At 39.2% G+C, this 15,828-nt stretch overlaps 1 protein-coding gene across 1 annotated transcript; it reads left to right on the top strand.

Annotated features, from left to right (window-relative positions):
* Positions 1-7,125: 7,125 nt before the first annotated feature.
* On the top strand, positions 7,126-11,841 carry LOC140926067 (interferon regulatory factor 2-like). The gene is made up of 3 exons (XM_073375868.1): positions 7,126-7,507; positions 11,208-11,359; positions 11,728-11,841. Exons 1-3 carry the CDS (start codon positions 7,126-7,128, stop codon positions 11,794-11,796), a joined length of 603 nt encoding a protein of 200 aa, XP_073231969.1. The 3' UTR covers positions 11,797-11,841.
* The last annotated feature ends 3,987 nt before the right edge of the window (positions 11,842-15,828 follow it).

The raw sequence follows: 15,828 nt of genomic DNA, 5'->3' as shown, positions 1-15,828 counted from the left end.
TTTTAAGCCGGCTTCCCGGTGTTTGCTTTTTTTAAAGACGAACTCGAGGCAAGAAAACCGCTCAAACCTTTCTTTTACAGCCACAATTATAACTAAATATTCTTTGAAACGTTTTCTTTCTATTTGCGGTGAAAAAATGTCTAAAGGCTTTTTAAAGATCTGTAAGCTTATAACAAACCTGATACTCGGTCAGATCATTGTCTCAAATATTACAAAAGTGTGTAAACAAAATAGCCGCATCAACTACGCTCGACTTCATTAAATTAGGAATAAAAAACAAACATCAAATACAATAATTACTTAGGCTTACCACTCGAGATGCAGCTCCTGAAAGGTATCAAGTAACGCCAGTATCGCTTCAGACTTTGCAACCCTCTTACGCATTAAGCAAGATGAAAACGAAAACGATGCCATCCGAAATCGGATTTCCGACTTTGACTCAATCAAAAACCCAATAAACAAACTGGCCATGAATAACAGAAGACTCCTGATAGCAGCTGAATTTCATTTTGTACATCCAGTGGAAAAAGAAAGTTAAAAACATCACAAGTTGACACAAAACTCTGTCAGCTTCAGCTGTCAAAGTAAACAAGATTCAAGATGCTGCATAAATTTTCCGCATGAACTCATCTGTCAAATTTTGACCAATCAGAGCATAAAAATTGGACGTAGAGCGTGACCAACGCGTGAACATGGCGAGAAAAAACAAAAGAAACTGTCTTCCCTGCCTGTAGCAGCTGGCTGAATTTTCGCGTCCGAGGTCAGTTTGAAATCAAAATTTTAATTGTGCGGCACATAAACACAACATATTTCATATGAATTTAAAAAAAATTAAACTTGAGCCTGCGATCATTTGAAAACCAGTACCTTGTCAGCGGATAACTTCAAAAAAACACTTGACCTCGATGGGTCGACACCTGAGCCCGCGATATAGTCAAGTGATACTGGTCAGCGGATACCTTGTTTTGACAGCTGTCAATGGATCACAACATTGACGTGTATCAGTTTTCCTGTGCTCCGATCCCAAACTAGCTAGAAAGTATGAGACTGAGCATTGATCGCAATCTAGTAAAGTAATTAACTGGTCAGCGGACAGCTTCCAAATAAATGACGTCACCTCAATGAGTTGAGCCCGCGATATGGTCATGGGATACTGGTCAGTGGCTATCCTGTTTTGACAGGTGTCAATTGACCATATTGTGAATGTCCAATGTAAAAGATGTGGACTTGGCAAGACACGCCTGAGACACCCCTCCCTTCCTTTTGATAGTCTCCCCTACCCCACCCGTACAATCCGTAGACGCGTACGTACGTACGTACGCTCGGTCAATCACGTGACAACCAAAGGAAAAGAGGTTGACCATAATCTATGGGTATGGGGCTCTGTCCCACGCGCGCTTCGCGCGCGTGGGAGCCCCGCTATAAAAGTAGTGCTTAAACTGTTGTAAATCGATTACCTGCGATGATTACCTAGCCCGTGATTACCTGCACGATTACCTACGATTACATGTGAAGTACTATCTACGAGGTTAACTCTACAATAAAGAAGTTGCAGCATTACAGAAAAGTCTCAGTTCTTGTCCAACCTTCGTACCTTGGGACGTGGAAATTAGACTCTGTACCTCTGGCAGTAGTAGCGAGTGCCAGCAGCGAGCCAGTCGCTCTACCGAATTGCAGTTTCCCCCGTCAATAACCTCCATTAGCAGATCAAAGAACTTTAGTTCCGTTGTTTTCCTAGTTCGACGTTCCCGCCAATTTGGTTTGAAAGGCCTAAAAGCCACTCGACGCAGTGAAATTTCCTCTCGTTACATTGGTGGAGAACCCGGGTATTTCTACCCTCTGTACTGCGACCAGGAGGACAAAGTTAAAAGACAAAACTACCAGAACTTCAAGGTAATCCTTCGGAAACGTAAAACTTTCCGAGTTCTCATTGTTTTACTCCAGTAGAAGATTACACAACAGCTACCCTGCCGTCTCGTGGTTATTCACCCAGTTGAATTGACTTAGCTATTAATCCACGTAGAGTATTGTTACCCAAGGAGAGAGGAAGGAGAAGGAGACACGGATGGACAGACTTAAGGAAGATTGAAACGGATTAGAATTGTGGATTTTGAAGACTTACGGTTTTTTTTGTAACGCTTGATATAAGGTTCGGAAGACGTATTTGGTTGACACGAAGTTGTAATTTTTTCATTCGCAAGTAATTTCTCAAATTTCATAGCGAACAATTAAGGCCTTTTAATTTAGTAGCATTAAACAAGATGGCACTAGACAGCCATGAAACACCAAGCCCTTTAATGTTGCTGTTTTGGCTCAAAATCCCATGGATAACTCTTTATAACCATGCAGCTAGCGTTGGCCAAATTTGAAATACTTGTTGTTTGGTCTTAATCTGTAGAAGACGAACGCTTTTGAAATTCAATTTCACCTTAGGAAACATGTAGTTTCTATCTTTTTACAAACATGGGATGTGTAAAAGATCATCATAATAGAGATAGCTTTTGATCTTTCATTCTTTTTTATGCTAAAATTTAGACAAATTTTAAAATAATAGTTTAATGAGAGGATGAACAACAACTGTTTTTAAAAGTTCCTCTTAGTTATCGGTGCTAGTTCCTCATTCGGATCCGACAGGCGTCCATTTTATTTTTGGAAGATTTACTGTTTATATATAGGCTTGAATTGAAAGAAAAAAAAGAAAATAAGAAAAGAATTAAAAGGAGGAAAACTCTTGTTTGCCGCATGACAAATCATTTCCTACCAATAATGTCAGCGAAAGTTATTTTCCATGTGTGTTAATTTAAAAAAGCCTCAAGAAAGTGTATTTAATTAACCATGAATCGGATTTCCACCTCCTTGTTCCTCCCAACATGTCATCGCCAAGCTCAGTAATCCTTTTAACGATAATTAACTGCCGCTTATCTTCAGACCATCTCAACAACACGGTATTTACTGATAGTAACTTTCAAAGATGGGCTTGCGAATCACTTAACTGAAATATATGTTGGGTTGTACATCTTAAAGAAATTCTGAGATTGCGCTAAAGGCAGAGCTGCAAGGAGACAGGAAATTCCCAGGAAGTTCACTAGAAGTCTCGGAAAGTAGTGTTGTTCGTTGTCTCCAATTCATGGGCTTAATTGGGATACTTCTTTTGCTGATCAATTTTTTCCGGTACGTCACCAGCTTGGAAATGTGAAAGTATGAACAAAAGTGCCGTATTCTGTGTATGGAGTTGTTTTCCAAATGGGCCTGGCCCCTCACATGGATTATAGAAAGACTGGATGTGGAATGGTGACGTCAACAATCACATTGCTGAGCACCATTTAAAGAGGAAACATCAAATTGACTGGGACTCTGCGACGTGTGTAACGCAATCAACGTCTTACTTTAGAAAGCTGGTTTACTAACTTAGAACAAACGCCACTGAATCGTAGCCAACAGTTACGAGAGAACCAGTGGAGAACTGACAATTTGACTAACAATAGACGACTGTTTAACTGTGAAAATAGACAGATCGATAGATCGAAACGCACCAATTACTGATTACGAGTCTTCATAGCCAATAACATCACGGCTTAACTGACAGACGACCAATAACATTGCGACGTATTTGACCAATCAGATCAATAACCAGAGTATAATACCATCAACTGATGTGATACAACTCACTTTGACTTTGAAGATGACTATCGCACAGGTTGTCGAAACGTCAGTCAATGTCAACAACAACAGTCCTATTCAGGACTACGTTCACCCGGACGATCAAACTCAACCTACTTTTGAAATGACTCCTGGGTGTCAAAATGACTCCCCACAGAAAGACTATCTATGGCCCTTCATCTGTGAAAATACAGTTATGTTGGAACCAGTGCAAACTTTCAGTTTGAGATCTTTGTATACGCCATGAATTCAAAGTATTAAACGCTTTGCAGTGCGCGCCCGGCTGCGGTATAGAGGAAACGGAAGCCTGGACTAGTACCTAGTTGAAGAGTCAGGCGCATATATCTCCTGGAAACCCCAATTCCGCGGCGGCATTGACGGAGTAACCAGCCGTGCTAAAATGCTCGGCGACAGGAAAACTCAAAAAAAGTTATTCTCAATGCTTTGAATAAAGATGTTCGCCGAAAGGCGTTGTCTCCGCAGTGTATGCCAACTCGGTTTTGCCAATGTAGATCGCAAGCCTGGATCAAAGGCGACAGGAGATGAGGTAGACTAAGCCAGACGTTTGAAAGGAAAGTTTTCAGTTGAGTTTTATCCAGCAGCAGCTCATAAGCGCGTCCAGAGGCAATTTACGCTAACTAGACCAAAGCGTCGTAGGGCAAACAGGAGATTTCTTACTGCCTATTTGAATGAATGAATGAATGAATGAATGAATCAATCAATCAATCAATCAATCTACTTTTCTATACAACATGTATACGCCCTGTATTACAATATGCGCGCCCAGTTTTTCATCATTCTTTGCCGCAATATCTGTCTAATGAAATGGAAAGGTTGTAAAAGCGTGCGTTGCGGATAATACAACCCGACTTATCCTATGCTGAGGCTCTAGTAGCTCTAGACATCACGTCATTGTGCGAGAGGAGGAAGGCCTTGAGCTGGGGGGGGGGGGGGGGGGGGAAGCTACTTTCCATACATTCCTTCAAATGAAATCCAAACGATGTTCTCACAACTTGCAAGGCGATCAGCAAGAGGCTTGCCAGCGGATTTGTGTACTGATCACGCGCATTACGTCAAAAAAAATAGATCAACGGTCTTGAGAGAAAACGGAAACATGGCAATCGAAGGCGGGACTGTTTCTCAGTATTATATTTTGGTAATTCGCAAATTTATTGATTTTATGTCGCTTTTCATACATAGTGTGTGGTTTTCTTTTTCAGTTAAATAATTTCCCTTTGCAGTGTTTGGAATATGCAACATTTAGCTCCAAACAGCTGATAAGAACCGCCGAAGAGTTGAGCTATCGAGCAGTGTTTTGCTCCAAACCTTAGGAAAGTTAAAGTCGCCTCAAGGTACAGAGCTTTCAGTAGTAGTTGTAATCGTTTTGAATTTTAACTTTGGATCCAAGTTGTTGACTGATCCAAATAAACGAGGTGAAATATTATGAAGTGTTAATTTTTATTCAGTTATGATATGTAGAGCAGTAAGCTCATATTTATAAAGCTCTCTTGAATATACTTGCTTCCGATAAATCTGACACTTGCTCCAGTAATTTTTATCAGCATCAAGTTATCCTTGCCCGGCAAAAACGATGTAACCTATAAATAAATCCATCGAGCGCGTTGTTGTTGGTTAAGATCTAGCACGGTTGCGTTTTAGTTTCCCCCGCATTTCAGTACCGAAAGACAAATACGATATGCAAGAAAAACAAAGATGCATGATATGATTTTTTTTCAATTTTTTAAGCATTTCTGATTTCCTCTGCCGGTTCGCTTCTTGCTTCTAAAAAGTCTAAAAATATTTCCTGTAGCAAAATGTAATTATCTGCTGACCACCACGCTGAGTGACCGCTTTGCAAGTTGTGAGAACATCGTTTCTCGGTCCCAGACTTCGTCTCTCCCCCCCCCCCACCCCCCGCCCCGGCCTTGAGTAATGCTGTATTTGACCGAATAGCAAGGGACCAAAGCCACAAGCTCCATGATCTGCTACCACCACGCAACGGGTCCACTTATTGCACCCGTAACCAGAGATACTTCAAACTACCGATTTTTAAGACAAATAGGTTTAAAAACACTTTTATTATGGCGAATAGTTTTAATTATTAGTAGTAATCTTGATTATTAGTATTTTGGTGTTGATACTTCTTCTTTTGTATTTTATTGTAGGTTATATTTCACGGTTTTTATAGTAGTTATCATATATTTATAGATAATTTTTTAGTTCCATTGTAAAGTAAGTCACATTTCAGCCGGCCCGGGGGCTGCAATGATTTTACTTCTCAATAAAGCTATCTATCTATCTCAATCAATCAATCAGTTTTATTTCAATACGGTAGTTTCGATAAGTTGAAAACTTCCTTACACGAGAGCCGTATTCAAATACACCCTGTATAACGTAAGGCCTATGAAAAGTGACCAATAAGGTACAAAAATTATGTTTACAAATTCTACCAATACTAATTAAAATACTTAGAATCTGAATCAAAAGAGGCAATAACAGAGAAATTTAAGGATTAAGTGACGATTTGACAGCCAACGATAGGTTATTTCATTTAATTTCATTTTCATTTTTTCCTTTATTCTTTCGCTTACATTTAAATTTTCTCATGCTATCGATGCATTCCGCTGAGTGTACCCAGTCTTTAGAGATCAGGATTATTTCTCCCAGTTTGTGCGACCTCATGGCCGAGCTAAATATGGGAAGTTAACGGGGGAACTGAGCTGCCAGTTAAGTTGGAATCGAAACAAAGAAAGACCTTAATCTGTATTTTCTCATGCACGACCAAGCCGATTGATTCAAGTAATTACAACATGTGCCGTGAAGTTTCGATTTGATTAAAGTACAATAAATTGTTTCGCGATGACAATAACAAATAGTAGAAAACAAGCGTGTTTAACCCATTCCCAACCAGGCCGATCGTAAATTAATGGAGACGAAATCAATAAAAGCAAATTTAAACTGACCAGCGATTATTAATCCTGTGATTTCGCCAAGAAACGACTATCCAGTTTCTCATCCCTTTATATTAACTGAAAGACTCTCAAAGTAGATCCTTTGAAATCTTTTGCTTGAGGCACCAAATTTTTTCTTGACTGGTGCTTTTAGTAGACCCGGAATTTTGAGTAGGATAGTTGCCGTTGCGGAAGCCTATAGTTATCTGAAAAGGAAGTTTATTTTGTCATTCTTTGCCGAGCTGATTGATTCTTCCTTGATTTGCAATGACCAATCAATGAGGGTCTTATATAGCAGTGTTTATGGCATGGGCGTTAACTTAAAAAGGGACAGAGAAAATCTTTGGCCTTTAAATGTCCACATCTGGACTCCCACAGCTCTGTTCGTCAGCTCATCCAGTAGTGAGGGTGTCAAGCAAGAAAGCGAAAGACGATCAGAATAGTTTAGTTTGTACCTAACTGTACTTCTAAAATAACTTGATTATCGCACGAAAGTGGAAGATTTATAGTGAAAATGCTGTCTAAGTTGCGAGTTTCATCCCCGAAACGAACGCGTAAAGGGTCGAAACAGCGGCTGCACTTTACGCCTTGGCTTAAAGAGCAGATCGAAAGTGGAGATATCTATGGCGTAGAGTGGATCGATAAAGACCTCGGGATCTTTAAAATTATTTGGGTGCGAGTTGATAATCCCGAATTCAAGCTCGAAACCCATGCAGAATTGTTCAAACGCTGGGCAAGCCACACAGGAAAATATCGCCCAGGCGACCAGCCAGATCCCTCGACGTGGAAGACGAGATTTCGCTGTGCTCTGCAAAAGATGTCGGATATCATGGAAATTAGACATTTGGAAGGAACTAAACCGTACAGAGTTTTTAAGTTTGAGCCAAAACGGAAAGGTAAGGAGTAAGTATTTATGACAAATGCACCCGTGCAAATTAACTTGCCCTTGGCAGTTGTTTCCGTGTTACGTTTCTATTTTCAAAGTTCAGGTCATTTTGACTGCATAAATGAGCCCGTCTTTTGCATTGGTGAAGTTACTGTTCGTACAAAAAACCTCAGTATTAGTAGCCGTATTCATTGGCAAAGGCATGTGATCTTAAAAAGACAAGATCTTTATATAGTAAGAAGACCGACCCGGTTGATATACATTAGGCCTCGTTAAATCCATTGATTAAAATAACTTTTTCATTTATTACTTGCCATTACAAAGTCAGGTATCTTTTAGCTTGATCTCAGTTCTCGATCCGCTGTGTCTTAAAGCTACTGGTAACAGTCGGGTTTAATGGAAGCAACAAGTGAGCAAACAATGCTCTTCAAGTTTATTGTAAAATTTGTTATGTTGTGCCAAATACCGCGGCAGGTCGGAGGCCAAGCGGCCTTTGAATTAAAGAAGTTAAAACTGAAAAAGTGTCTTAAGACACTTTTTTCGCGCTAAAGGCTTAAAAATCTTTATGCGGAAATTGCATTTAAGTGAATATTTTAAAGTGAAGAGGAACAAAAACTGCTTCTTTATTTTAAACTAACAACTTCCCTTCTTATCGATGTTTCTTTTCGGTGAAGCATCAAATTTCTTTTAGGAGTACTAACTGGAATGTAATTAAGTGAATCTAAACACGCTAATGGCCCAAAACATTTTTTCTTTATATTTTCCCTCTGTCATCTAACCATGACGAAGAGAGGGGTACCTGCATGCAGTCTGTCTTTTTTCCTTCTCTTTCTTAGTTCCTTTTTATCCAGCCCGAAAATAGCAGTTGCTTTGAACTGTTGTGCGGTATAGCGAAGATACAGGACAGACGGGAAATTGTTGTTGCTCGAAATATCATTCTATAAGTAGCAACTGTTCAACAGTAGGATACCTAAGATGCGTGCAATCCACTGGTTTCGCCTCCATAACTAATCCTAAACAAGAGATAATAACCAACTGTAAAACATTTTAGGAGAAGCCCGCCACCCCCATAAGGTTAGCACAATATCTCGCAGCCTTTTTTGCATCCTATGTCGACGATTCTTCTAACATCACGAATTTGAGAGAATAGAAACAGTTTTTTATGTACTTCATTAAAGTATGTTTTGAACAGTACGGATTATTTAGAAACAAAAATCGCAAAAATTATCGTTTGAAAATAAAAACACGAGCAGCGATGATAGCTAGACGAGGGGTTATTAAGTATTTAAAATACTATCGGCACGCGGGGGGATAAAAGACCGGATATCATAATCACTAGATATACGGTGAGGAATCTAATTGTCGTGGCATGTCTGGGATGGCTTGTTTCATTACCATTGCCAAAGACTGCTAGGTTGCTTTGGTTGATGTTTGCCTTTTGCCGGTTTCGGAGCAGTTAGAAGTTGTTTCATTCCAATCAATAGAGTTTTAAAAACTCGTGTCGGGGCATCGAGTCAGAGCGTAAAAGACAGGTGATGATACCAAAGGTTATTTCCCTCATTCGCTAATTTAAAAAAATTTAAAAGCGTTAACAAAGTGTATTTAATTAACCATAATCCAATTTTCACCTCGTTCTGCACAACCGTGACATGTCATCGCTAAGCTCAAATCCCGATGATTTGCGTCTATGCCGCTTATCTTCAGACCACCTGAGCAGTGGTATTTGCTGATAATAACTTTTAACGATGGGAATGGCTTAACTGGATTTTTAGGTTGGGTTGTATGTCTTAAAAATGGTTAGATCGCATAGTGCTGTTTGTAGCATTGGAAAAACTCAAAAACGTTCCCAGGAAGTTGAAAGCATCTCATGTAATTCCGTAATTCATTGAATAGTTTCCTGTTGCTATTCATTCTTTTATCTGGAAACACGTGTTTACCACCAGACTATTAATTTTTGTTTTGAAATTGACTTAATAATTGACTGTGTTTTGTTTTGTTTGACTTTAATGAACTGTTCATTTTCCAAAATTTACTGTCCGTTAAAGACATTTTGGGGAAGTTTTTTTTCAATTGCTGCACGACGGTGAGATATCATGAACTTCTCAGAAATAGAAGGTAGTTTTTCGTCTGCGAACGTTTTTGGACCATTATATCCCCGGTATATCTAGCTGAACCACTGATATCACGAACATGTTCTCTTTTTTTTCCAAAGGATAAAAGAATAAAATTAAGATAATTTTTGGCATAGTTCGTGGTCGTCCAAAGACAAAGCCCTCAGACTAGTCACCAAAAAGAGATCTGCATCGTCTTTAATACATTAATTCCCGTTCGGAAAAATCCGGAAAAAGAAATGAAACTATAACGAGTTGAGCCAGTGGATGCTATACGAGCAAATTTATCCCAGTTTCAATCAGGAGCAAAATTCAGGTGACTCGTTACTCCGCAAGTAGAAACCCATTTGCCGTGACTTAGTTCTATCGAAGAAGATGAACACGCAGCCGGGATATAAAGGTTAGACTATCCGTGACAGAACCTGTATAACACATTAACTTTAATTTATTTTAATATTGACTGCCTCAATATTGTCGATCAGGATCTTGCACTCAGATGGTGTTTAATATTACAAGGGTTTTTGATAGACTAAGCTCTTCAGTTTGCGTCCATCAGAGTCGGAAATTATGCCTTTAAAATCATTTAAGATGTTTTCAAACTTAAGAGCTGTTCGAAAAATGAGAAGAAACTTATAAGTAGGTGATTTTGGGCCATTGCGACTTAGGTCAACAGGGAGTGAGGCCTTGCCTTGATTTTAGGTCCCACATTTACATTTCTGTGTCTCTACTCTTATAACGGAGATTGATGCAAATTGCTGGGTAGAGTTGAAGGTCGGTCCTCAGAACGGTAGTCGGCCATATTCCCTCCCCCCCACCCCTTCGCATTAAGTAGGACAATGTGTTTTGGGTCAACATATATAGTAGTCAGGCTTCCAAATGTAAATGCTTTTTGACACAACACCAGCAAATTATAAGAATATTTTTACACTTCTTGTCTTTCCATAGTTAGTGCATTTCTTAAAGGTGAAATTTCACGTTTCTTTCTACATTAATCGGGATATTTGGACAGGGAAAAAGCTTGAATACTCTTCAACGAACATTTCCTTAACAAACCTAAAAATGATTTCTTCAAGGAAAGTTTTTTTCGCAATCTTTTTAGCCAAACAATTTGATGCTGATAAAACAAATTAACAAAATTAAAGAAACAGAAAAAGTAACATGCACTGCAAATTTAAACTTTGTGCCGGTTGCATGAGATGCGGTTTCAAGATGAGCAGCGCTATATCGCGAATTTAACTTATCGAACATCTATATGGTAATTTAGGTGCTAGTTTTCAAACATATTGTATTATCATTTTCTTTCCAAAATAAATAGCGTCACATAAACTTTCGGTTTATCTTTGGGTGTTAATAACTCAGATATTAGTCGAATTTAATGCGTTGAATCATATCGATCCTCTGGTATCGAGTGGTCAACAACATCAACTGAATTCGTTGCTTTCTTATCTCTCTGTGCCAACAACTTGAACTTTGAAGTCATATTGATGTCATAATAATTAAATTAACTTGTTTTCAAGACGTGGTTTTGCACCGTCATTATTGTTTAACCATTGTTTACACATGCATTTTTTAACTTTCGATTCTTTCACTTTTCAAAAGGAAATTCTTCAAGGCGTAGGAGAAGACGGTGTTTTACATCAGAGACAAACAGCTCCTTGGACGAGACAGTTTCGGGATTAGAAAAAAATCTTGTTCCAAACCAAAACTTGAGTTATGCGGGCGTGAGTGAATGGGATACGCAGAACACAGAGGTATAACTACATCTAGTAGACACGCCTCAGGCATGGCGTGCTATCTCATTGCTAGCGTCAAACATTACGTAATTGAGAGGTTGTAAGCTTGTGGTACCCGGTGGATCTACAATAGGAAGGGAGGGACCTTCACATGAAAGAGACGGAGAATGGAAGCTCGTTCGAAAAATCAGATTTATACCGGCCTAAGGAAGGCCAATCTGGGAGCGTTTTTTAACCCCTAGGGGAGACCTAACTGAAATCTTCCCCCAGCGTTTGCGACGAGCAACCACAAACTTTTCTATGTCAACCTGACACAGGCGCTACCACACACGCACCGTTTCGTGCACGACTTCAATTCTAATAACGCTATAACATTTTTTTTTCAGCCATTTTGTATGGAGAACTGGGACATGTATTTTCCACAGAACGTGCGGAATGAGTTTGGATACTTTTAACACCCAAGTTTTGCACTTAAGGGTTAGCAAAGCTTTTTCTCTGGTAAGCATAAGAATTTAATTTAAAAAACTTCAAAACAGGCGCGAGGATATCAAACACAGCCCATCCGTACGAAAACATATTTTAAAAAAATATTTGAATCCCAATTCGAATAGCAAATACTTTGGTATTTGAGAGAAAATTTGTTCGACTTTCTAGTACAGAGAGGTTACTTGCTCAATTGTGTATGGACACCAGTTATTGAAGAAATTCAGATGATAAGATCACTCTCTTTAATAACCCATACGCGTTATAGTACTTATAAAACATTACACGCCCTAAGAGTAATCAGTACTAATGAAAATTCTCCTTCTGTCCTTGTAATATCTGAATGCCTTATAACACAGATTGGTGACGAGAATTAATCACATGATCAGACAAGATAAATCTAATCGTCATTAAATTCAATCACTCGTTTGTTAGGATCTAGAAAGGGGGAGCGGGGGTTACTGATCTCGTATTTCGGCTCCAACAGAACACGACAATCCCGCATCCCGAACTTCTGTCATCGCTATCCTGAATACTCGTTTTCTTTCCCAATCCCGTAACCCAAAGTTTGGCGAATCCCATTTCCCTGGTAGCAGTCAAATCCCTTATCCCGTAAAGTTTCCCGAATTCCGCACTGTATTTTCGAGAAAGCTTTTTCAGCCCCTGTTATGCTGCATCCAAATCAAAAGTAAGTCGTTTGATCGTAAATATTTTCTTCACATCTCTCTCTCCTCGTCTGACTGAAACTCGCTATCTTTTAAACGATAAGCCGTCCTTTAGTATTTTACTATTTGCTTCTTCTTGGTCGCAAGGACGCATCCGGTTCTACACCCCTTGAATGTATTTGAACGGAGAGTGACGGTTACTTGTTTCCTTTGCAGGTCGTGCCTTAACGCATCCCCTCAGTCAGATGTCTATACAGGGGCCAAAAATTCCTTGACATTTTACACTGGTAAAGGTTTGAGAGATAACGACGAGTTTCATGTGGACGATATGCTTTTATAATAAAGGTCGATGCCACAACATTTAACCGTTCGGACGGCTGGATCCCTTGAAAGGAGTTTTACCCTCTCACAGAGAGCATACTCCGATTCATATCGATTAAGACAAATTACTTTATACCTGATGTAGTCACAAAAGCTGACATAATGATCAGAAGTATTCTGACCAGAAAACGTTAGTTTTCGCACGTTACTGACGTGCAGACGAAGTTGTAGCTAGTGTAACAGGTGGATAGGTCGTCCTGTTTTTTCGTCTCTGTCTAAGAGCATGCTGTTTATAAAAAGAGATCCTATCGGCTTGCTACAATGACCTTCTCCACAGAGAATCAGTCCTCTTTTGTCTTCTGTTGATGAAAGTCCGTATACACTTAACAATCTTATTGATCAGCTTAAAAGCATTTTGAACTAAGACATAAGGCTTAACAATGTACACAGCTGTATTGCTTCAATCCATATTTTCTTTAGAAATAAATGAATGGATGAAAAATAAATAAATAAATAATAAATAAATAATATGGTTGTACCCTGTTTCTACCTTTGTCTCCTCCATTATTTCCCTTTTTCCTGGTCCTTTTCTTTTAAAAAGCTAAGCTGTCAGCAAGGTTTTCGCCCACATCACACAAAAATTGTAATTCCCCAAGAGCTCTTCCAACGGCGGGCAGTCTTTCTTTGATTGTACAGTTTTCAAGGTGTCCCCTTAAATCAAGTGCCGTACGGCTACTGGCAGGTAAAACCCCAAAATGCAAAAATAAATTTAGGCGAAAGCCAATATATATAGAATACTTTATGGGCTGTGCCCCTGCGGGTCGCTGCCTGGCCCTTTTAGGGCGCCATCATTGTCGTGGGGGTTCTGCAGGTCCTTTGTCTGTGTATTCACTTAGCTTTCAGTAGGGGAGTAGTTAGTTTATGTCTCTTGGGTCTTTTAACTTGTCCGATGGTGGCGCTTAGCTGTTTGTCCTGTCATGTACTTTTGTAAGGGGTCAGGGCGGGGCTCATTACCCCGGCGACTTTTGGCGTGCTTTATATGTATCAGACGTATCAGAAATCGAACGAGTTTACGCAGCGAAAGAGTGAGATTTCTGCTACAAAAAAGAGAGCGTAAATACCATACAAAGAACTTTCCATGAGGTATTGTGTTTATTATAATCACACTGAGACATTCACAATTTTATTAGCCCTTTATTTTAGAAATGAAATGACATGAATGAAAACGAGGCCGCCGTTCAAAAACAATAGTAAAAATTATTATGAGGGTAAGGATATGAGGTAAAAAAGGAATCACATAATTAAGTATTCTTAACTATATGTTTAGAAGTAAATTGAGTGTGATCGCAATTTTTTTTTAGTAAACTATTGAAATAGTGCAATAAATGAAAAATCTGAAATCGGGATAACATAGTCCTGAATATAGAGCTATTGTTGTTGACAGTGACTGACGTTTCGACAATCTGTGCAGTAGTCATCTCCAGGGTCAAAGTGAGTTGTATCACGTCAGTTGATGGTGTTAAACTCTGGTTATCGACCCGATTAATTGGTCAATTAAGTCGCGATGTTGTTAGTCGTCTGTCAGTAAAGGCATGATGTTATTAGCTATGAAGACTCGTAATGTCATTGGTGCGTTTCGATCCGTCTATTGTCACGGTTAAATAGTCATTTAATGTTAGTTAAACTGTCAGTTGTCCAGTTTTTCTCTCGTAGTTAGTTTTGCTTGATTCCGTCAATAAGTCCTTTGTACGGTGCGGGTAACTGTTGACCACGATTCAGTGGTAATAAGTTAGTAAACCAGCTTTCTAAAGTGAGTCGTTGATGGTCAATTTACAATTACTAGCGGAAGAAGAATAATCTTAATCAAGGACAAACTATTAGCTGCATGAAGGCACAAGTCGAGCTTACTTGTCTTTTACCCTTTCCACTGTTGTTTTGCAAGCTCTCCATACAATTTTCTCCGGTGACAATGAAGTATACGACGCTATTCTATTTCAATTTCCGAACTGTTTCTCACTTTTTAGGACTCACAAATTTTCTTGTTGAAAGACTTCGCAAGCTCATACAAAAGGCGTGTAATTTGGCGCGGAATTGCGCCGCTCAGGGGATATTGATTAGGTTAGGAGGATTATTCAGACTAAGCTTTCATTTTCTTCTTCCCTGTTTGAACAAAAGCGGAGGAAATTGAAAGATGTCCTGGACTGCATCGCAGCTGTTACATGATCTACGTCTATTTTGAACAAGACTGTACCAGTTAATTGCAATACAGCTGTCATAGGAAAATGAACGAAATCAGTGAATTGTAGAAAACTGGCACGCTCTTGAAATTCAAGGATCTTAAGTTCAACAAAAGGATGAAACTGAAAACATCTTCAGGAGATATGTCCAATTTAACTTCTCTCAACTCAATTCGAGTCAATCTTACGTATTATACCGTACCGCAAAAGCAATCTCATGATAATGTTGTTTTTGCTTTTTTGTTCGATATCGTCATTACGATTTTCTCTTTCTAAGCAATGAAGTGCATCGGTAGTGACGTAAACGTGTAGCTTAACTGAGTAGTTATGGTCATTATAAATCTTTTTAGTATACAAGCCAATTTCATTCCTATTTCTATTATGTGAAAATACGCTTTTTGCACCTTAATTAATCGCTTTGGAAAGTCACTAATCTGTAAGCCTACGATTCTAGAAGCAGCCTGCGGGTGAATTTAGCTATAAGGAAGTTTAAGATACGGCGACTACGGATAAACATGCTACTGCACATGGTCAAAACCACGTGGCTGTTTGTTTTTCCCGCGTAGTCCTGCGGCTACGGTGAGTTGTTGAGCTGTTTCGCGTAGTCGGGACTACAGAGAACATTTTGCTCGTATTTTGCCGTCTCGGCAATTGAAGAATCTCGTCTTTTCTTAAAAAAGTTTTCAATTCACCTGCTTTAAGTGAGAGGGTAGCGAAATATGTAAGCTGTGTCTAATTTCTGCTCAGATTTACGCTTTTAATCCACCGTTGTGACCTCATT

This window comes from Porites lutea, chromosome 2 (genome assembly GCF_958299795.1).
Source record: "Porites lutea chromosome 2, jaPorLute2.1, whole genome shotgun sequence".
Lineage (NCBI taxonomy): Eukaryota > Metazoa > Cnidaria > Anthozoa > Scleractinia > Poritidae > Porites > Porites lutea.
The sequence above is the reverse complement of the archived record's forward strand: the minus strand, read 5'-3'. Positions and strand labels throughout refer to the sequence as shown.